This window comes from Haliotis rubra, unplaced genomic scaffold, assembly GCF_003918875.1.
Source record: "Haliotis rubra isolate DU_JTF1 unplaced genomic scaffold, ASM391887v1 Scf1869, whole genome shotgun sequence".
NCBI lineage: Eukaryota > Metazoa > Mollusca > Gastropoda > Lepetellida > Haliotidae > Haliotis > Haliotis rubra.
Window position 1 is genome coordinate 58,126 of NW_025765857.1, and position 23,747 is coordinate 81,872.

Here is a 23,747-nt window from a genome sequence, read left to right on the forward strand (position 1 = left end):
AGCAAGCACACACTCCCAAACGTCGTGTTATTCTCATAAAGAAGTTGACATCCATAAATCTTGCTTTTCTTATGCATTCCACTTCTAAATGCCCTTCAAAGATTTAAAAAGCATTTTGTTTACTCATGTGATACTGTTCAAATCAGTTACTCAATAAAAAGATATTACTTTTGTCATTTTGTCTGTACGTGAAATGTTTGCCTGCTTTGACAAGCGACCAGTCTATCCCAAATCCCGAAAAAATTCAGGGTTTCGTTTCGCTGAGGGTGCTTTTAGAATTACCCGCCCTTACCGGAAGTTTACATCATGTGACCAATGGGAGGAAACGAAAGTTGATGTCAAGTCGGCAAGTACCCCTCCTATGGTAGAAGTGTTGGTTGTTAACTAGTTGTCAACATCCCTGCGTCATCATGGTGCTTCACTCAGACAGTGCTGTCGACGTGGCGACGGTGTCAAATTATAGACAGGTCGTCGTCATCAACTATCACCTTGATTTTAATGTGGATTTCACCGAGAAGCAGATCAAAGGGACCTCTTTGATCACATTCAAGACTCTCGCAACGCGACTTGTCGAAGGTACGTAAGACTGAGTCCACCACATGCCCCGTGTTCTTTTACCGAGCACTGGATTCAGTAGCCTGTCATATAGTCCCCGAAAGAGATATATCAATAAAGCCCATGTAGGTTTAACCGTTTATAATGTGTAGTATCTTAAGACGTTAAGTCTAGATTTCTCCATTTCAGATGAAGAAAGTCTCCGGGCTCCTTTATATTATATTGTGTAAAGATTATTTAAATAAAAAATCATTTCTGTGAAACATTTTTATTTTAGATGTTAGTCTATTTATTCAGGGTCAGGCTTCCAATGAGTTCCCACTTGCTTGATCAAGGCAAATAGCTGTGGATAGAGTTTGATTTCACCCCTTGCTGATCAAACACCCCTCGACGATCGTTCTTGGGGTCAGGCACAATTAGCCCTTAGTGTTAGTTGTGAGGTTGGGTGTGGGTCAATTACCTGTATTAATGAATAAATCCAAAGCAGTTTGTGGCAACTGTAATTTTTATAAGTTTTGTGTTTTCATGAAGAGAATGACTATTGCATATGCACAGAAATTGGAAGCTGATGATTTGAAAACTAGCACCATATATTTGTGATAGCTCTCATTTTCCCTGGAAAGTTGGAGCAAAAGTAACTCCTTAGGGACTGTTCATAATTTATGGCTAGGGGGGGTAATGATGATTTTAAGGGGGGTGAATTCCATCCTCCATGTGATGCTAAATGAAATCCGAATATATGTACCTAATAAAGTGCTCAACTGACAACACGGCTAACAGCAAGCACTATAAGTATTATAAGCATAGAGTTTACTTAACTGTTGGCTGTTGTCAAGATTGGATACTATCACTACTTGATAAGATTTCTACCCATATTCCCCCTCCAGAAGTTGTACATTTTGATAGCTATAATGGAACACAGTCTCATCAATCTTCATACCACGTTTCTAGATCAATGTTTTATTTCAGTTCGGCTTGACACCCACGAGACATTGACGGTTCACAGTGCTCACTTAGAGGGAGTGGACCAGTCTCTTATCATCAGGAAAAAAGACTTCACTGACTACGGCACAGCCCTACTGATTGATGTGAGAACTTGTCAGAGCCATATGAGGCTTTGAAGATTTTCTGCAGCCCTACTTACCTACTAAGCTACTTGATCCATGAAGATCCAGATTAGAATAGGTCTTCAGCAACCTCTGTGTCAAACTTCATCGGATGGTCAGACTCGTGGACTTGGTTGACACATGTCATCATATCCCAATTGCGTTGATTGATGTTTGTGTGTTGATCACTGGATTGGCTGGTCCAGACTTGATTATTTACAGACTGTCGCCATATGGCTGGAATATTGCTAAGTGTGGCATTAAACAACAAACAAACAAACTAACCTGTGCCATCTATTTAGTGACTGTTGCCAGCTCTACATTGCAGGGGGGCGGTGGGGTAGCCTAATGGTTAAAGCGTTGGCTCGTCACGCTGAAGACCCGGGTTCGAATCCTCACATGGGTACAATGTGTTAAGCCCATTTCTGGTGTCCCCCGCCGTGATGTTGCTGGAATATTGCTAAAAGCGGCGTAAAACCAAACTCAGGCAGTCAGTCTACATTGCAGCATTGTTTGCTTTACAAGCAATGACACATCACAACCATAATACCCATATCTTGCCTGTTTTATAGATTCCTTAAAAGTCACATGCAACGTAAAACACAACTTTGAAGATTCTGATACCTTTCGGTATGAACTTACCGAAACAAATCACCAAAAATGCAAATTCAACTTATAAAGTTGAAAAATAACGCGATGAAAAATTTTTTTAGTTCAAACGAATCACTAATTTTCCCCCAGCGTTTGGGGGAAAAGTGGTTTCAACAGCTGGGCTGGGCTGCTCTCATAGCACATGCGCAGTGAAATAGGTTCACGCAGCTTGGAAGCGGGTTGTCCGGTGAATACTCGGTGAAGGCTTTGGTGTGAGCTATTTTTCTAATGTTTTGTTGATATTTCACAGGCGCGAGCTTTTTATATGTTATGACAGTAGATTACCGATTTAACTGTTTATATAATTTCTTTTCACCACACGTTCTTCTTACCCGAGTCACTTTCTCAGTTCGATACTTAAAAGCAATGTCATTATTTAGCTTTGACAGAATTTCTAACTGTGATATAGATATGTCGTTGTCACAGACAAAACTCAATGTCTGTTTTATTGACATCTATGTGTCTGCCTGCCTGTCTGCTAGTGACAATAGTCAATACACAACTTCGATCACTGACCACATGCAATTTGAACGTAACACCTATCAGGCTATACACCATAAACAAAACGCATTGATTTATGGCCCGAGTTCGGTCTCTGTCACTTTATGTAATTACACAGACAGGCAGGTGTGATACTTGTACACATGACATGTTATGATGTCTTTTGATTGCAAAATGTTATACACAAAAAATGAGCATGTATTTACAAAACCCAACATCTCTATATATACACACACAATGAGCCATGAGGGCATCTGCAAATGAACAAGCCGTTACACTTGAGTGCACACCCACCCGCTCTGACTGGGTTCGGTATCCCGGCTGCTTCGTTTCTAGGGAAGTAAACCCAAGTACAAAATATTGCACCTTTGATTTGCGATTGTATGCATATAATTTTGTTTATGCGTTTTTTTTCATAATCAGCAATGTATATTATATGTCATGAATAAGTGATAATTGTGTTTCAATTATGTTTGATTTTTTGGTTGCATGTGACCTTTAAAGAATAAACTAAATTTCTCATAAGTTGAAGCGTGTAGATATTTTTTTGACTGACAGTAGCTCACTTACGTGTCCTGAGTGTATAAAATCCTCTAAGAATGAGTATATTATGATGTTAAACACGGCCTTAATACATTTTGTGTTCGAGTCATGGGGGGAATTTATGCTTAATTTAGATACTTGGGACTTCTAAACAACACTTCCAGTTTAACAGATCAGAGTATAAGCAGTGTTAAATATTTAGATGGAACTTGTAGGGAATGGAAGGTGAGTTTGAGACATTCAGGAATTCAACATATGCATGTTTGATGGAACAAGTTTAGTCTGCATGGTGGAAAGAATTTTATCACCAAAGAAAATTACAATTGATTTTGACTGTTTTATCTGCAGCTGCCTACTGAAAAGAATGCTGGTGAGGAATTCAAGATCCGTCTCTCATTCACCAGTACAGGGGGCCCAGGGGTCTGCTGGCTTGACCCACAGCAAACTGCAGGTGCTCTCTCTTGTTATCTATTGTAGTTTATGTGATAAGTACCATTCTTTCCATCTGTTACACTAGTTTCATGGTTTGTTGTCTTAAACCACAGCCAATTGCAGGTGCTCTCTCAGGTATCTACTAGTGTTAACAGGATAAGTACCTCTCCCTTTGCTTGTTTCATCATTTTCTTTCTGCTGAACCAGAATAACTGATGATAATAATTTGGAGATTTACCATGTATTTTCCAACATAATTCATATTTCACACAGTAACTGCAGGTTTTCAGTAATCTTTATATACTGTGGTTGATTTTGTGACTGCCCTTTTTCACCAGTACTTGGTCTGCTGGCTGGAACCACAGCAACCAGCATGTGATTAGAACCATGTAGGATGATAATGGGGTGCGGTGGGCATGCTTGCTAAGGAGCCAGGCTTGTGATCCAGTGAGGTTGAGGTGTCGGGATCGAGTCCACCTGTGACCGGGTAAAAAGACCTTGGAGTCAACTTTGTGTGCAGACTCTTTCAGTGTTGTTACAACCCCCAGTGCACAGTGAACAACCCTGTGCACTTAACAGAACCCACGGATCCGTTGGTATATGACCAGATGGTGGCCACATGAATACGTGCAAACACCTAGTTGCGGGTACAGTAACAAGCAGTGAACCTGGACAAAGAACTGTGACTAAGTGTCCCAGTCCACCCAGCTGTGAATGGGTACCTCATTAGGATGAGAAAGCCACAATAACTCGGTGCGCCTAGTGGCTGCAAGACTTGAGTTGAGATTGATAATACGATGTGCCATTGAGATTGACATTCAATGATCGAGGGAAAAAATAACAGCACTTTGAGCATGCACTAGTTGTGTGGATATGTGCACTATATAAATCTCCTATAATAATAATATACAGAAAGGATGAGATTTGTTGTACTGTTATTAACATTAAAGACTGACTGACTGACTCAGTTTGGTTTTACGCCGCTTTTAGCAATATTCCAGCAACATCACGGCGGGGGACACCAGAAATGGGCTTCACACATAGTACCCATGTGAGGATTCGAATCCGGATCTTCGGTGTGACGAGCCAATGCTTTAACCATTAGGCTACCCCACCGCCCCATTAACATTAAAGAAGGTGGTGGGGTAGCATAGTGGTTAAGTGTTTGCTCTTCACCTCCGGCCTGGGTTGGATCCCTCACATGGGTATGATGTGTGAAGACTGGTGTTCCCACTGTGAAATGGCTGGAATATTGCTGAAACTTGCATAGCACTTAACTCACTCATGTACATTAATGATTAGTAATTGGGTTTGCAGGAAAGAAGATGCCCTTCATGTACACACAGGGACAGGCAGCTTGTAACAGATCCTTCTTCCCCTGCCAGGACACGCCAACCATCAAATCAACGTACACGGCTAATGTCAAGGTGAGTTCTGTAACAGGCTCTCCTTTCCCTACCAGGACATGGTTGATATCAAGGTGAGTTCTGTAACAGGTTGTTATCACCAAGCGAGGACATGGTTGATATCAAGGTGAGTTCTGTAACAGGTTGTTATCACCCGTCCAGGACATGGTTGATATTAAAGTGTGTTCTGTAACAGGTTGTTATCACACGGCCGGGACATGGTTGATATCAAGGTGAGTTCTGTAACAGGTTGTTATCACCTGGCAAGGACATGGTGGATATCAAGGTGAGTTCTGTAACAGGTTGTTATCACCCGTCCAGGACATGGTTGATATCAAGGTGAGTTCTGTAACAGGTTGTTATCACCCGGCCAGGACATGGTTGATATCAAGGTGAGTTCTGTAACAGGTTGTTATCACTCGTCCAGGACATGGTTGATATCAAGGTGTGTTCTGTAACAGGTTGTTATCACACGGCCAGGACATGGTTGATATCAAGGTATGTTTTGTAACAGGTTGTTATCACCCAGCGAGGACGTGGTTGATATCAAGGTGAGTTCTGTAACAGGTTGTTATCACCCGTCCAGGTCATGGTTGATATCAAGGTGAGTTCTGTAACAGGTTGTTATCACCTGGCAAGGACATGGTGGATATCAAGGTGAGTTCTGTAACAGGTTGTTATCACCCGTCCAGGTCATGGTTGATGTCAAGGTGAGTTCTGTAACAGGTTGTTATCACCAAGCGAGGACATGGTTGATATCAAGGTGAGTTCTGTAACAGGTTGTTATCACCCATCCAGGACATGGTGGATATCAAGGTGAGTTCTGTAACAGGTTGTTATCACCTAGCGAGGACATGGTTGATATCAAGGTGAGTTCTGTAACAGGTTGTTATCACCTGTCCAGGACATGGTTGATATCAAGGTGTGTTCTGTAACAGGTTGTTATCACACGGCCAGGACATGGTTGATATCAAGGTATGTTCTGTAACAGGTTCTTAATACCCTCCCAGAACATGCACATTGTTTTACTCGTAAAGATTTGGGTTAAAATTGGCCTTTAATAGTAATCCATGGTTGTTGTAAGAGGCAACTAACGGGATAGGGTGGCCAGGCTCACTGACTTGGTTGACACATGTCATCGTATCCCAATGGGCGAATATGGCATATCGCCGAGTACGACGTCAAGCAACAAACAAACGTGCACATTTCACATCAGCATTCACATCTCATGTCAAGATGGGTTCTGTAACATAACCTTCTGGTCACTTCAATCTAATATACGGGGCGGTGGGGTAGCCTAATGGTTAAAGCATTGGCTCGTCACGTCGAAGACCCGGGTTCGATTCCCCACTTCGGCACAATGTGTTAAGCCCATTTCTGGTGTCCCCTGCCGTGCTATTGCTGGAATATTGGTAAAAGCGGCGTAAAACTAAACTGAGTCAGTCAGTCAATCTAATATACATTCATATCTATGTTGTTATTTGTTATTAAGATACTCTGTCCAGCAGAAATTGTACCCCTGTGCAATATTGTATCACTTTTGGTATTTAGATGGGCAGTGTCCTGTTGTATTCTCATCAGGGAGCTACATGCATGATGTTGTAGGTGGCAGAAGGCTTTACCCCGGTCATGAGTGCGAGCAAAAGCAGCTACGGAGAAGTGGCCAACCTGTCCGGGGATAAGGAGACGTACTACTTCAGCCAACATGTGCCCATACAGGTGTACCTGGTTGCCCTGGCAGTCGGAGACCTCAAGGCTGCAGATATCGGACCTCGGAGCAAAGTGTATGCTGAGCCTAGTGTCCTGGTGAGAGGGGGTCTCAGCAATGGGGAGATTCTGTTTTAGCAAAGGATGAGGCATGATGAGGAACTCTTTTGGAAATGTCTCAATACAGTGCCGACTTCAACTTCAACTGCATTTGAGCAGATGTCAACTTTTCATTGTTCTCTGAAATTACTGATTTATGTACAGGAGATTACTATAAATAATGCAGTGCTTGGAACCTTTGAATGTATGTAGACATTCTGAACAGTTCCATTCCAGTGTAATGAGAATAGTTTCATGGTATAGTATAAATGATCTAAAGAACCATTTAACTGATTAAACTTTACGTCACCTGTTTCATTGGTTGGTTGTGATGAAACTGTGTCTACAGGAGAAGGCTCGGGCAGAGTTTGATGGAGTTGTCGAGGAGTTCATATCAACAGGGGAGAGGCTGTTTGGACCGTACGTGTGGGGGAGATACGACATCCTCATCATGCCACCATCTTTCCCGTACGGAGGCATGGAGAATCCTTGTCTCACATTTGTCACACCTTGCATACTGGTTGGGGACAAGTCGTTGACAGATGTCGTCATCCATGAAATTGTAAGTGGATTATATTTTTTTATGTTATCATATCTGTGATCACTGCTGAACCTGATACTGTCCTGTATTGGGGTCTATTGCTGTTGTTCATTGGATTGTCTGGTCCAGACTAGATTATTTACGGATTGCTGCCATTTAGTTGGCATATTGCTGAGTGGAAACCCAAGTCCTTGTACATTATCGCTGACTTGGATGACAGATGTCATAGTATCCAAACTGCACAGATCGATGCTCATGCTGTTGATCACTGGATTGTCTGGTCCAGACTCGATTATTTACAGACACCATCTTATAGCTTGAATATTGGTGAGTGAGGCGTAAAACTAAACTCACTCACCAAATTGCACAGATCGATGCTCATGCTGTTGATCACTGGATTCTCTGGTTTAGTTACAGCAAATTATTTTTATCTTGTAATCTTGGTAATATAGACAAGCACATCAGTCTCCACAGTATACCAGCATGCAAGTATATTACAAATATTATTACCTACATGACTACAAAATGGTTGTAACTGACAATTCTGGGTAATATTTACTTTGGTATGTGGAAAATAGTATCTGTATATGCAAGCAGTGTTAACATTGTGACACACTTTAGCTCCCAGTGAAAAATACCATGTGCCGCAATATATTACAAAACGACTGTTTTATCCCTACCAGTAAATATTTTTATAGCTATGCTATGTATAGTTAAGCTGGTTGAAACCAGGTACAAAAGGGATCAGATAAGGGGAGGAAAACCAAAGGGAGGCACTAAAGGGATGTAATAGTAATATCGTCTCATCATAATTGCAGTCCCACAGCTGGTTCGGTAACCTTGTCACCAATGCCACATGGGGGGACTTCTGGCTGAACGAGGTAGGCTGTACAATGTTGTCCTGCTTTATCTTCATGTTTTACCATTCCGACTCTTTGTATAGAAAATGTATCGACTTCTACCCAGCATCTTCTTTTACCATTCTGCCTCTTATTTATTCATTGTTAATCTAGGTATACATTGTGTAATCCACTGGCCTCTCTGTTTATCCCTGTAATCCTCTGTATCCCTGTATTTGTTATCATCACATTGTTAATCTCGTATACATTCTACGCTCTGTGTATCACCGGCGTCCACCGGCCTCTATGTTTATCCCTGTAATCCTCTGTTATCCCTTTATTTGTTATCATCACATTGTTAATTTCGCCTCAACCTTGTTAATTAGTCTTGTTGTATATATACCACCTGTTATCTCCTGTACCATACTTACTTGAAAACCTGTACCGATACAAGAACCTGTATCGAAACATCATGCTCTAGAATTTTTAGAAGTTGGCATCCATATAAATTTGTTCTATCTGACTTCCTACTTCTAAACTGCCACTCAAAGAAGTCATTCTGCCTCTGTGTGTAAAAAAATGTATCAACCTTTAACCAGCAGAGGTTGTTGACTGAGGTACTTATGCTCTAAATACCAGTGTAAGGATTAATTTAGACACCTGTCATCAAACTTGTGTTGTATTTCCACGGGCAGGGTTTCACAATGTTTGCACAGCGTCGCATCATGGAAGAGATACTGGGACGCCCGTACACCTGTCTGGAGGCAAACACTGGGTTGAACTTGCTCCGCCTCCATATGGACCACACTGGAGAGGTAAGATACTGACAGTATTGTATGGGTACGTGGGGCCATTACTGACTGTTGGATACCAATAGTACTGGGTATGTTCCTGGCCTGACTGTGTGGATACCAATAGTACTGGGTATGTTCCTGGCCTGACTGTGTGATACCAATAGTACTGGGTATGTTTCTGGCCTGACTGTGTGATACCAATAGTACTGGGTATGTTTCTGGCCTGACTGTGTGATACCAATAGTACTGGGTATGTTTCTGGCCTGACTGTGTGATACCAATAGTACTGGGTATGTTTCTGGCCTGACTGTGTGATACCAATAGTACTGGGTATGTTTCTGACCTGACTGTGTGATACAAATAGTACTGGGTATGTTCCTGGCCTGACTGTGTGATACCAATAGTACTGGGTATGTTTCTGTCCTGACTGTTGGATACCAATAGTACTGGGTATGTTTCTGGCCTGACTGTGTGATACCAATAGTACTGGGTATGTTTCTGTCCTGACTGTGTGATACAAATAGTACTGGGTATGTTTCTAACCTGACTGTGTGATACCAATAGTACTGGGTATGTTTCTGTCCTGACTGTGTGATACCAATAGTACTGGGTATGTTTCTGGCCTGACTGTGTGATACAAATAGTACTGGGTATGTTCCTGGCCTGACTGTGTGATACCAATAGTACTGGGTATGTTTCTGTCCTGACTGTTGGATACCAATAGTACTGGGTATGTTTCTGGCCTGACTGTGTGATACCAATAGTACTGGGTATGTTTCTGTCCTGACTGTGTGATACAAATAGTACTGGGTATGTTTCTGTCCTGACTGTGTGATACCAATAGTACTGGGTATGTTTCTGGCCTGACTGTGTGATACCAATAGTACTGGGTATGTTCCTGGCCTGACTGTGTGATACCAATAGTACTGGGTATGTTTCTGGCCTGACTGTGTGATACCAATAGTACTCCATGTGTTCATAGCCTTGGTGTACAGTAATAGTACTGCTTGTGTTCCTGGCCTGGCTGTATGATACCAATGATACTGCTTGTGTTCCTGGCCTGGCTGTGTGATACCAATGAGTACTGGGTATGTTTCTGGCCTGACTGTGTGATAAAAATAGTACTGGGTATGTTCCTGGCCTGACTGTGTGATACCAATAGTACTGGGTATGTTTCTGGCCTGACTGTTGGATACCAATAGTACTGGGTATGTTTCTGGCTGTATGACTGTTGGATACCAATGTACTGGGTGGCATGTTTCTGTCCTGCTGTGTGATACCAATAGTACCTGTGATACTGCTTGTGTTCATGGCCTGGCTGTATGATACTGTAATACTGCTTTGTGTTCCTGGCCTGGCTGTGTGATACTGTGATACTGCTTGTGTTCATGGCCTGGCTGTATGATACTGTGATACTGCTTGTGTTCATGGCCTGGCTGTATGATACTGTGATACTGCTTGTGTTCCTGGCCTGGCTGTATGATACTGTGATCCTGCTTGTGTTCATGGCCTGGCTGTATGATACTGTGATACTGCTTGTGTTCATGGCCTGGCTGTGTGATACTGCTTGTGTTCATGGCCTGGCTGTATGATACTGTGATACTGCTTGTGTTCATGGCCTGGCTGTGTGATACTGTGATACTGCTTGTGTTCATGGGCCTGGCTGTATGATGGCCTGGCTGTGATACTGCTTGTGTTCATGGCCTGGCTGTATGGCCTGGCTGTGATACTGCTTGTGTTCATGGCCTGGCTGTATGATACTGTGATACTGCTTGTGTTCATGGCCTGGCTGTATGATACTGTGATACTGCTTGTGTTCCTGGCCTGGCTGTATGATACTGTGATACTGCTTGTGTTCATGGCCTGGCTGTATGATACTGTGATACTGCTTGTGTTCCTGGCCTGGCTGTATGATACTGTGATACTGCTTGTGTTCATGGCCTGGCTGCTGATACTGTGATCATGGCCTGGCTGGCCTATATGATACTGTGATACTGCTTGTGTTCCTGGCCTGGCTGTATGATACTGTGATACTGCTTGTGTTCATGGCCTGGCTGTATGATACTGTGATACTGCTTGTGTTCATGGCCTGGCTGTATGATACTGTGATACTGCTTGTGTTCATGGCCTGGCTGTATGATACTGTGATACTGCTTGTGTTCTCATGGCCTGGCTGTATGATACTGTGATACTGCTTGTGTTCATGCTGATACTGTGATTGCTTGTGTTCCTGGCCTGGCTGTATGATACTGTGATACTGCTTGTGTTCATGGCCTGGCTGTATGATACTGTGATACTGCTTGTGTTCCTGGCCTGGCTGCATGACGCTGTGATACTGCTTGTGTTCATGGCCTGGCTGTCTGATACTGTGATACTGCTTGTGTTCTTGGCCTGGCTGTCTGATACTGTGATACTGCTTGTGTTCATGGCCTGGCTGTGTGATACTGTGATACTGCTTGTGTTCATGGCCTGGCTGTATGATACTGTGATACTGCTTGTGTTCATGGCCTGGCTGTATGACACAGTAATACTGCTTGTGTTTACGGCCTGTACTGCTATGATACTAATAGTACTGCTTGTGTTCACTACCTTGGTGTATGTTTAGGACCATCCCCTGAATAAGCTGCAGGTGGTTATTGAGCATGGTGTGGACCCTGATGACACATACAATGAGACGCCGTACGAGAAGGGCTACTGTTTCGTCAGCTACTTGCAGCATCTGGTCGGAGATGTTCAGAAGTTTGACCAGTTCCTCAAGGACTATGTTGACAAATTTAAATACAGGGTAAGTGGACCTCTTTATATCTATTCCAAAAATTTTACTTATTATGATAAGAATGATTGTAGGTGAATTTAATCAGCTAGATGTTAGTGTGATTGCTATGATGAACATAAACTTGAATGTAGTTTTTTGTTTTGTTGACTATTTCTGCATGATTTTTCATATATATGATTCATAATTATTTGTGGTAATTATTGTAGAGTGTGGTGGCTGCTGACACACTGGAGTATTTTCTGCAGTACTTCCCCAGTCTAAAGGAACAGAAAGCAGATCAACGGTATGTATCTCAAATCCATGAAGATCTGGGTTAGAATTGATCTTCAGCAACCCATGCTCTTCTCCACCCTTGAAGATCCAGGTTAGAATTGATCTTCAGCAATCCATTCTTGTCTCCACCCATAAAGAATTGTGTAGACACAGCAATAGAACTGCTGCGTGCGCCATCAAACAAACAACAAGCAAAGAAACACGTCTATACTTCTTGGGATTGCTGGGACAGATTGTTCCCTAACTCAGATTATTCTGGGTTAGAATTTGTCCTGGGCACCCAATGTTTGTCAATTTTAGGGGTGAAACGGTATGCTGCAGTATTAGTAGAACCGCTGTATTTTGCCTTCGGTTTGGTATTCCGTTATGCAATCAAAATACCGTGGTAAGAGTGTTTCACCCCTAATCAATCTCGGCCCTAACTATTATCTGTTTACCAGTCATATCAATGATAAGCATGAAGTCATCAATTACCAATGATAACCCTGTCAAACCTGTTCATCAGTCAGGTTCTGTGTCTGATGTTTATAACACACAGTTCCATTTGGACTCATTTTTAATCTTGGCAAGCATAAATCAATGTCAGTTATGTCAAGAATGTACAACCCGTGAAGGTCCGGGTTAGAATATTGATCTTCAGTAACCCATGCTTGTCGTAAGAGGCGAGTAATGGGATCGGGTGGTCAGGCTCACTGACTTGGTTGACACATGTCATCGGTTCCCAATTGCGCAGATCGATGCTCATGCTGTTGATCACTGGATTGTCTGGTCCAGACTTGATTATTTACAGACCACCTCCATATAGCTGGAATATTGCTGAGTGCAGCGTAAAACTAAACTCACTCACTCAAGAATGTGCATGGTGATAAACAAAACCAATACAAACCTAAAAATATAGGACATATAATTATGTTTGTCTATCAAATGTGTGATATATATATATATACATTAGCAAAACCATAAACTATTATATCTACATTATATAGTGTTATATATGTTGATCTATATGTTCTGAAACATTGGTTGTATATTTGATGTTTTCAACAAGTTTTGTTTCGCTTTTTCGCTTCTCCAACATTCGGAACCATGCCCACTATCAAGACCTTACATGAAAGAGGGGACAACACTCACCACATAATCCCTGTGTTGTTATACTATACCCCAACCTATGGTTGGTTGGTTGTTTGTTGTTTAACGCTGCACTTAGCAGTATTCCAGCTATATGGCGGCGATCTTTAAATAATCAAGTCTGGACCAGACAATCCAGTGATCAACAGCATGAGCATCGATCTACACAATTGGGATACAATGACATGTGTCAGCTCCTACCAATGGGAAAGTTGGGGACACCTGCCATACTCAATACTAACATCAGTGACTAATGTTAAAATCCTTGTTGGCCCCTGGTTTCCCTTCCATCTATTGTTACCACTGTCTCTGACTGTCAACCATTTGTCTATAAACACCTGACAATCTACAAATCTGTTGAAAGTGAAGGGTTGGAGTTTGACCGATGGCTGAACACTTCTGGCTGGCCACCATATGTCCCTGATCTCTCAGCCGGCAAGGAACTGACTAGCCCAGCAGAACAACTGGCGATGCACTGGCAGGGGAGACAACTGAGGTACAGCAATGTATCAGATATGTGTACCATAAGATCATGTATATTGTCATTGCTACTGTGAGTTATACTGTTTGCTGATGCCTGCGGAATTTCACCATTTCTTTTCAAAACTGGGTATTCTATTCACCGGATGTTATATATCTCAGTATATTTCAGTGAATAACTAGTAAGGCATAGGCAGATAATGCCCTTTCTTAGGATGCCTTACATTCAAACCTTGTGTTTTTATTCCCTTTGTGATGTGGGTATATATTGTCCTTCTCTTTTCCAAAATACTGGATCTGCCTTGGAATGATGTAAACGTTTTGCTATCCTTGCAAACCCATTGATTTACTGTCTACAATGCTCATCAGATCCTCATTTACATCTGAGCTATCAGTCTTCTTTCAAAACAGTTGACTCATGAAAATCCAGGTTAGAATTGATCTTCAGTAACCCATGCTTGTTGTAAGAGGCGACCAGCGGGATTTGGTGGTCAAGCTCGCTGACCTGTTTGACACTTGTCACATTGCGTAGATTGATGATCATGCTGTTGATCACTGGATTGTCTCATCCAGACTCAATCATTTACAGACAGCTGGAATATTGCTGAGTGTGGTGTAAAACTAAACTCACTCACACTCAACTCTGAACAGTTGTCTGTGTGACTTTGTGTTTGTGAGAAGATCATGTTCATTTCCATGTCACTCCTCCAGGGTGGTTGGGTAGCCTATTGGTTAAAGTGTTCGTTTGTCACGCCGAAAACCCTGGTTCGATTCCCCACTCATGTACAATGTCTACAAACCCATTACTGGAGTCCCACACCGTGATATTGCTGGAAGATTGCTAAAAGGGCATAGAACTAAACTCACTCACTCTCTCACTCCCCAGGAGAGTTTCCATGACATCAGTTCCTGGAAGAGCTACCAGTTGCTCCACTTCCTTGACAAGTTGCTGGAGAAGCCTGCAATGAAGGCCGAGACCCTTGCTGCCATAGCTGATAAGTACCCTCATCTGGCCAAATCTCACAATGCAGAGGTCAGTTGATATTGTTAACAAAAACAAATTTATCTGTTGGTAGGGAATTTCCTTTTAGTTACACACTGTTTGTTATTTGTGTATATACAGTATAAAATATAGTATAATGATGAAATATTGCATGTTCTTTCTGTGTACATTCTGGAAAAACATTGTTAAAATTGGGACTTTAAATTTTGAAAGTTAAGAGTTATTTCAACATTGCATCTTAACATCTTTTTAGGATACAGATTTGCAATCATTACACATATTTGCTGTCAGCTTTGGGCTGAATGTCAACTACAGATCAAGGTAGGTCCTTTTGTGTCGCTCTCAACTGTTAAGTGGTATAATATGTTCCACAGGATAAATCGGCCTTCTTGGTTTCAGATCTGTTTGAGATGGGCTCAAATTTGCATAAAAAATGACTACCAACCAGCCTTCCCAGATATCAGAGACTTTCTGCATAGCCAAGGTAACGATTGTCTTTAATGATGACCAGTGGATGACGGCACCTTCATTCACTTGGAACTGATTGTCTACCTCATGTCACATTGAGAAGGTGTGTGTGTGTGTGTGTGTGTGTGTGTGTGTGTATAGTGTGTTTTGGGAAAGGCGCGCTAAGTCGGTCGATGCGCTAAGCGTGATATTGAGGCTGAAAGTGTGTGTGTGTGTGCATGCTATTGAGAATTGCACACTTCTTTTTCTAACGGTTTAATGGTCATTTAATAAATTTCAGGACAAAGGGGAGGTGTGCGCACCCTGCAACCCCCCTCTGGATCCGCCTATAATGTGTCGCTTTGCAAACTGTGATTTCCGTAATCACATTTATGCATCCATAAAGCAGATGACCCGTCAAGATCCGGGTTAGAATTGGTCTTCCGAAACCCATGTTTGTCATTAGAGACTAATGGGATCAGGTGGTCAGGCTAGCTGACTTGGTTGACACATTGCGCGGTATCCCAACTGCGTAGACCATTGCTCATCGTGTTGATCACTGGATCGTCTGGTTCAGACTTGATTATTTACAGATGGCTGCCATATAACTGGAATATTGCTGAGTGCAGCTTTAACAAACATACAAACCATTGTTCATTATGTTGAATGTGAGTTTATGTGATGTGTTTATTTTTAGATGGTTTCCAGTTGTAACATATATTCAAGGACACCCCCTGACTGTTTCAGGAGGTGTGGTACGGTAGTCTATTTGTAAGAGTGTTTGTTCATCATGCTGAAGATCCGGGTTCGATTCCCCAAATGGGTACAATGTGTGAAACCCATTTCTGGTGTCCCCCACTGTGATATTGCTAGAATAGTGCTAAAAGTGGCATAAAACCAAACTCACTCACTCACTGTTACAGGCAAACAGAAGTACACACTCCCGATCTACAAGGCCCTGATGAAGGGGGCGGATGCAGCCAAGGCATTCGCCTCCACAGTCTATGAGGAAACTAAAGGCCAACTGCATGTCCAGGTGGCCAACTATGTTGCTAAAGAGTTAGGACTGAAGAAATAACAGGAGACCTGTTGATGCTGCTGCTATAGAGAGGCAGAAGGAATACACTGTCAACTTTCTTATTATTTACTTTTAATTTGTGGGAGAAATACTAGCACCTTGTCACACTGAAAGCATGACGAAGTTCAAACTGACAGCCTAGTCTGTCTTCATTGATGATATAGATTCTAACTAGTCTGTCTTCATTGATGATGTAGATTCTAATATGGCAATGATGATGTTGTTTGAAGGAAGTTGATGAACTGTAATTATGATCTTTTTTATATCATACGAGGAAGTCAGTTGTTGCAGTGTGCTTATTCAGATGTTCTGATGAAAGAAATTTTCTTAATTTCTCATTTGAAATTTCATGACCTGTATTTCATGACAGTTCTGTGATTTTAGGGTATATTTGAATCTGATTGCTCAGTGACGGAGATCATGATACAATTCCTCTTACTTCACAGTATTTCACCCAGATAACACTAGAAGCAAAGTTGCACTTTGTTATGTTGCCGACTACTTGGGGTGGTGGGGTACTCTCATGGTTAAAGAATCTGCTCATCACTGTTGTAAAGACCATGTGTGAAACCCATTTCTGGTGTCCTCCACTGTGGTATTGCTGTAATATTATTAAAAGTAGTTCAAAACCAAACTTACTCACTCACTCATAAATGAAGATGTAGGTTAGTAATGATAAGTCTTTCTATATAAAAATCTTGGTACTTTTACAGTGGAATACAGCCAATAACTGTTGAAGGACACAGTGATTTTAAAACCACATCCGGTATTTTATTAATTCACACGTCATACAGAGGGAGTTAAGGCCCATGTATAGTTCCATCTGCTATTCTTGCTGGTTTCCTATTCTCACGGTAAACATGTTTTCTGCCGATATGGCTGATGTGTGACATCGAGCGGCTGTTAACCTTTGCCGACTGGTAACTAGGATGCTGCCCAAGCCTGCGGGTGATCAAAATCATGCAACGTAACGAATATTGGTGCGTTTATACCAACTTGTACACATCATAACTTTTTCCCGCCTCAGGAAGGATTGTTCTTCCATACACTCCATAACGTTACTTCCTCGTTATACCGCAAGAATGGGAGAAGCCTCATTTCATAAATGGCGGATGGCATTGTTTATCACCGGACTCATGAGTGGTAATTCACCTGATGGATCTAGCAGCTGATAGATGCAGATGTTAGAGGAGAAGGTCCTTCATTTAAAAACAAGAAGCATTCATAGGAGAAGACTTGTTTAAGCAGATATCTAAGTACCGCAAGAATATGAAATGCGTACATATATGTAATACAAAATGATCACATTGATAGCTGGTTTGCTGAGCTCTCTGTACTTTCACAATGACACAAGGAGAGTAACAACAGTGTCATTAGTCATAGTTACTCTTGTCTGGGTATCTGGATATTGCTGTACGCAGGATAAAAATACACTCAATTACTCCTCTAGTCAGGAAACCCATCAATCAATTCCTGGATTAGGTCATGCATACAGAGTAAAGGCCCTTGCTAGGTTATGATGAAGATGTACCAAATTTGTAAAAACATCATCAATCCAGACTTTATTAATACGAAACCTGCACCTCAACATCATTTGTATTAAAGTACTGTCGGAAATCGAAAAAAACCTGCTTTTAGGCTGTTACTCTGTATCCCTAAAATTGACAAATTTACAAAAGGCATATATCGAAATAACTGATATCGGCCTAACTAGGCATTCGGTGGGGGCGTAATAGGATATCCCGAAAAGTATGTTTACTCGTAAAATCGGGCAAAACTTACGAATAAAAAATACGAATAGATCGGACTATAGATGGCAATTAGGTCGCTCAGCCAGGTATGATGACGGACCGTCGACTCACTTGGCATAAAATGCACGTCCTGCCTACAAGCACAAGAGGTCATCTCAAAGATAGTTTATGCTTTTTCATGAGTGATGAATGTCTCATCTATTGATTGATATCTAACGTGTCTTTCTTTCATATGTAAAAGGGCAGGATACCCATGGAAAAGCTTAAATCAGCCATCGTGTTAAATGTCTCAAAATATATAGGTGGCATGACCACCCAATCGACAGGACTGGATATTATTTGTAAATTGTTATGATGTGCCGTTTGCTTCCCAGTTTAATTCCCCTAAAGGAATATCTTATCTCAGCTTGTATCTCTATCCCCCATCCTGACCCCAACCACCGTCTGCGACACCCGTCCTGGATTTGCTTTTGAGATGACCCCTCCAACCTGTTTCTTTTTATAGTGATAGTGAGGCTCCATAGTAGCTACATCCTTCATAGTTTCAGTTTTAAAGTTATTATTTTTAACGTCAGCTATCGTTTATAATGAAGCTAAGTTTAATTTCAAAATGGACATATAAAATTGTCCTTTGTTATATAATATCATCGCACACTAATTTGCATAAAGACATGGTCTGTTCCAAATAAGTCACTAATCTCTCCTCAGTAAAGTCCTTTTTCTACGTTTCCTATCTCCTTACCACTGACACTGTAGTTAGGCCGAACTTAGTTCAACAGATATTTCACGCTTACACATATTAACAACATAAATTGTAGATATCAATGCGAACAAACAGTTTTTTCTATTTCTGACAGTACTTTAGTAACGACCTAAAAGGTACTTTCCCGTGACCCATGATCCTTTGATCAATGAATTAATTCAGATCATTTCTTTTGGAATATTTCAAGAGATTTCATTGCCATTACCAGTGCCATTGTGTATGTTAAACAGCACAAACAATGTGTCCATGTTCAGCTGTGTATGTAATCATGTTTAAGTGTATGTGTTAAACCACACTAAGAATGTGATCACATTTAGCTGTGCATGTTAAACCACACTAAGAATGTTATCATGTTTAGCTCTGTTTGTTAAACCACACTAAGAATGTGATCACATTTAGCTGTGCATGTTAAACAACACTAGGAATGTTATCATGTTTAGCTCTGTTTGTTAAACCACACTAAGAATGTGATCACATTTAGCTGTGCATGATAAACCACACTAAGAATGTTATCATGTTTAGCTGTGCATGTTAAACCACACTAAGAATGTTATCATGTTTAGCTGTGCATGTTTAGCTCTGTTTGTTAAGCCACACTAAGAATATGATCACATTTAGCAGCTGATGTCAAACAACACTTATGTTATCACGAATATGTGTAACAAGACTGTGATATGTGAACAACATTCTCAGGGATCAGCACAATATGTCATTTCTTTAATGGATTCAATTATTTTTTATATGTGCACCAGTTTGCCTTGGTATTCGTGTCCTTTTTACTGTAAAACAGTAACTGTATATAAATACATAGTTTGATTGCGATCTAAACATTTATGCAAATTGTCCTTCAACATATCATAATGCAACTTTTTAATGAATTGTTTTTCACAGAACTGTATCACTTGCAATGTCAAAAGACATACGTAGTTTTCTTGGTCTATGATATTGAGCAAGCTCAATGTGTCAGGTGTGAATACCTCTACAATACTAAAATGAATAGTAATAGATGTATTGTTTTCAATCTTGATTAAATTACAATGATGTCATGATTTCGAATTATGTTTTGCTCTTAAAGATGTTGTTATAGTCTGATAGATAGTCAGTAGTGAGATCTCTTTGTTATAGAACTAGTGGTTGTGGTCAGAGACCATATAAAAACAGATTCAGCCATATTCCAGCTATATGGCAATGGTCTGTAAATAAATTGAGTCTGGACCAGACAATCCAATGATCAACAGCACGAGCATCGATCTACGATGGCATACGATGACATATCGATCTACGATGGCATACGATGACATATGCCAACCACGTCAGCAAGCCTGACCACCGATGCCGTTAGTCGCCTCTTACAACAAGAATGGGTTGCTGAAGACCAATTCTAACCTTGATTTCACGGGTCAATTGGGATACCATGACATGTGTCAACCAAGTCAGCTCGCATGACCACCCGATCCCGTTAGTCGACTCTTGCAACAAGAATGGGTTACTGAAGACCAATTCTAACCTTGATTTCACAGGTCAATTGGGATACCATAACATGTGTCAACCAAGTCAGCTAGCCTGACCACCCGATGCCGTTAGTCGCCTCTTACAAGAATTGGTTTGCCAAAGACCAATTCTAACCTTGATTTCACAGGTCAGTTGGGATACCATAACATGTGTCAACCAAGTCAGCTAGCCTGACCACCCGATCCCATTAATCGCCTCTTACAACAAGAATGGTTTGCTGAAGACCAATTCTAACCTGGATGTTCACGAATGCAGCTATGTAAAACCTTGTGACACAACAGGATGATGTCCAGTATCTGTCTTTTTATAAAATCTAACAATTCAGGATTTCTTTAAAAATAATGGATTATCAGGGTAGCTTGCAGTTGAAACTCTTTGGCCGATATTGCTCTGCTTATTTTATGGTCTCTGTTGTGGTGTCCTGGATGTATGTGCTCAAGTCAGCTTGAATGATTAAACTTTCATATTTCGGCGGGTGGATTGGGGGTCAGGGGTGGCAACGGTAATGGGATTATTTATTACTAACAAAATTATATGTATTCAGAGATTAAGTGTTGGTCTAGCCTAGTGGTTAAAGCGTTCTCTCGCCATGCTGAAGACCCGGGTTCGATTCCCTACATTGGCACCATTTCTGGTGTCTCCCGCCTTGACATTGTTGGAATATTGATATAAGAAGCGTAACTTTAACTCACTCACTCTAGGCTGTATCCTCCAAGGGGGTTAAAGTTAGTGTTGGAAATTAGTTGAAATCTCACAATTGATGATTGCTTCATTACCAAAGAACAAAATGTGATGACTAATATATCATGAACATAAACTTCCTGGAGCCTTAGAGAAATATTCAGTCATGACTTTTCAGTTAGTGAAGTGAGTTTTCTAAGAATTAAACACGTTTTCAGGCCCTGACAACTTCTAAGATATGTTCTATTGTCAAGTGTTGCAAAGACGAAAACAGTAGTTCCAAAATCGTTTATGTTCGATTATGACAAAAAGGGGTCGATTGCTTGGTCGTTTGGTCACTGCGACCAATCTTCCAATTAATTGGAACATCACTAGTTAAAGTATTGTAAAAATATTGTCCTCCTGAGAAGGTACTTAAGTCCCAAAACTTTCAAAGTAAATGTAAACCTGTCAGGATTTTGTAAACGTAGTATTTTGGTGATTTTAATTTTGGCTAAATTTCCCTACAATCGCGAGCGGCTGAAGGGATAGTGTAAATCCAACTAGGGTCCATGTACGTAGCGAAGATACTGTAAGTCCCCATGGTCCCTAGTATGGTCCCTACCTTCAGTTGTTGGCGATCTATAGCCTGTTTTTGTATTGTATTGTCCTCTATAGATAAACTGTTTTAGATTTGATTACTAGTTTTAAATATGTATCTGTGATAGCCTAGTTGTTTTGCTGTCCTTCGTAGACAGGATTTTGTAATTTGCCTTGAATTATTATATATCTATAACTTGATTTAGTCACGATATGGCTGAAATATTGCCAAAATGACTTAAAATTTTACTCACTCACTCACTCACAATTTATGTAACGTGTCAGCTCGGTGTGGGAGGAAAACCCATATTGATGCAGGTACTAGGCATATACTACTTCTCTGAAATCCACGAGCACGGGTATGGCTTTAAAAACACACACAGATATAACCATGGCGACCCAGGATTCGAACCCACGATCGTAAGTTTCAGGTACGGCATTGCACACATATTTGCACAGCGAAGTCTAGCTGTATGTCTATCTAATACCCCTATCACACCAAACTCGTTCTCAGTACGTTCTTGAAAAATGTTCGCATCGGGCTCAAACTGTATGCGAACAGACTGGACGTAGTGGCAGCTGTTTACAGTCTGTATAAGAACTTTATGGACGGGCTCGGTCGGACTTTGAACGGAAGGGTGCTCCAGAACGTTGACCATATCCAGCGTTCTACCCGTTCTAAAATGGGACGGAGTGACAACTTAAAATAATTATAAAGTTCATAAGAAAGTGCATTCCTCCAACCGTAGAAAGAAATGACTGAATCTTTCTGTGTATGCCCATGTTATGTGAATTGCCACCCTGTAAAGTTGCTGGTCAGATGTGAAAACAACAACATTTTGTCCACTTGTTTAGTCAGTATGTAAGCGTCCTTCATAGCAGTTAACATGGTGTCAGGATCAGCTAGTTTCATGTCTATCAAAGGAGTGTAAACTGAAGTTGTTTTCGATCTGACTGTGGGACCTTCCCTTCTGTTCAGTGCACTATTAAAGCCGTTCCATTCTGGACAGGAGGCGCCTTGAACAACTTTAGACAAGAAGTCAACATCCCTAACAGTTGCACGTGATGTTGAGACTACCTGCATGGCTAAACGTTTCAGTGGTTTCACTGTCTTCATGATGCAGTCCTTGGGCATGTTTGGCTTTTTGGGACCTGTGTATCGTTCTACTGTGATTTCATCATCCACTTGCTGTGTCATTTCCTCTTTGTTTATCCGACGAAATGTACTTTTGTCACCAGTGTTCTTGTCATCATCAAGTGTCTGAGTTAGAAGCAATGCAAGAGCATGTGTTAGTTGGAGTCCATTTTGGCTGGAAATGTTGGCATCAAAGTTGTCGACTATGACTTGTACAAGGGGAGTTTCTCTTGGTGATTCCGACCTTAATCCTCTTGATATGACATCATTTGATGCAAGTGCTTCTGACTTTATTTTAAGATCGCATTCAGTGATGGCAAGACAAAGTCGTATCAACCTTCAAAACAAGTAAAAGTTAAGGGCTATTCCTCAGAAAATCCCCCGGGCAGAGGGACGTTATTAAGACAATGCCCGGGGCACAGGGACGTTATAAGGATAATTGCCCGGGACAGAGGGACATTATTTAGATAACTGCCAGAGGAAGTGAGATTGTATCAGATTTGAGGGATATTACGAGAAAACGTGCCCCCTAAGACCAATAGAGTTACGTCACTGTCGGTTTATAACTTCAGTGAGCAACGAGTTAACAACATATGTTTCAAAGTTGCACACCGTCTACCAAAGTCCGAATATCAAAGGGAACACCGTCCCTTCTGCCCCTCGCAGTATAATTGCCACCTTCCTCCAGATAAGCGACAGCGAGGCAGTCTATGAGGCAAGGAAGTTGTTGAAGGGGACAGGATACAGTGTCTGATGACTGACTGACTGAGTTTTGTTTTACGCCGCTTATAGCAATATTCCAGCAACATCACGGTGGGGGACACCAGAAATGGGCTTCACACATTGTACCCATGAGGGGATTCGAACCCGGGTCTCCGGCAAGGCGAGCCAACGCTTTAACCACTAGGCTACCCCACAGTGTCTGATGAAAAAGAGGAGGGCTATTCTAGGACGTCAAGCAAACACC

At 41.3% G+C, this 23,747-nt stretch overlaps 1 protein-coding gene across 2 annotated transcripts; it reads left to right on the top strand.

Annotated features, from left to right (window-relative positions):
- The first annotated feature begins 288 nt into the window (after positions 1–288).
- On the top strand, positions 289–18,102 carry LOC124273995 (aminopeptidase B-like). 2 transcript variants are annotated; one of them, XM_046709327.1, is made up of 14 exons: positions 289–576; positions 1,525–1,643; positions 3,705–3,807; positions 5,106–5,215; positions 6,800–7,000; positions 7,350–7,562; positions 8,360–8,422; positions 9,076–9,195; positions 11,780–11,959; positions 12,157–12,233; positions 13,716–13,847; positions 14,723–14,864; positions 15,234–15,318; positions 16,205–18,102. In XM_046709327.1, exons 1-14 carry the CDS (start codon positions 411–413, stop codon positions 16,357–16,359), a joined length of 1,866 nt encoding a protein of 621 aa, XP_046565283.1. In that variant the 5' UTR covers positions 289–410; the 3' UTR covers positions 16,360–18,102. The 2 variants fall into 2 exon arrangements, 1 of the variants encoding a protein (XP_046565283.1); XR_006897810.1 differs by having other exon boundaries at positions 290–576; positions 14,718–14,864.
- Positions 18,103–23,747: the final 5,645 nt, after the last annotated feature.

Bases quoted from the DNA above. Each gene is read 5' to 3' on its own strand.
- LOC124273995 (XM_046709327.1), top strand. From the start codon at position 411: ATGGTGCTTCACTCAGACAGTGCTGTCGACGTGGCGACGGTGTCAAAT. The intron at 9,196-11,779 runs GTAAGATACTGA...GTGTATGTTTAG, and splicing joins ATATGGACCACACTGGAGAG to GACCATCCCCTGAATAAGCT. The intron at 14,865-15,233 runs GTCAGTTGATAT...TCTTGGTTTCAG, and splicing joins CCAAATCTCACAATGCAGAG to ATCTGTTTGAGATGGGCTCA.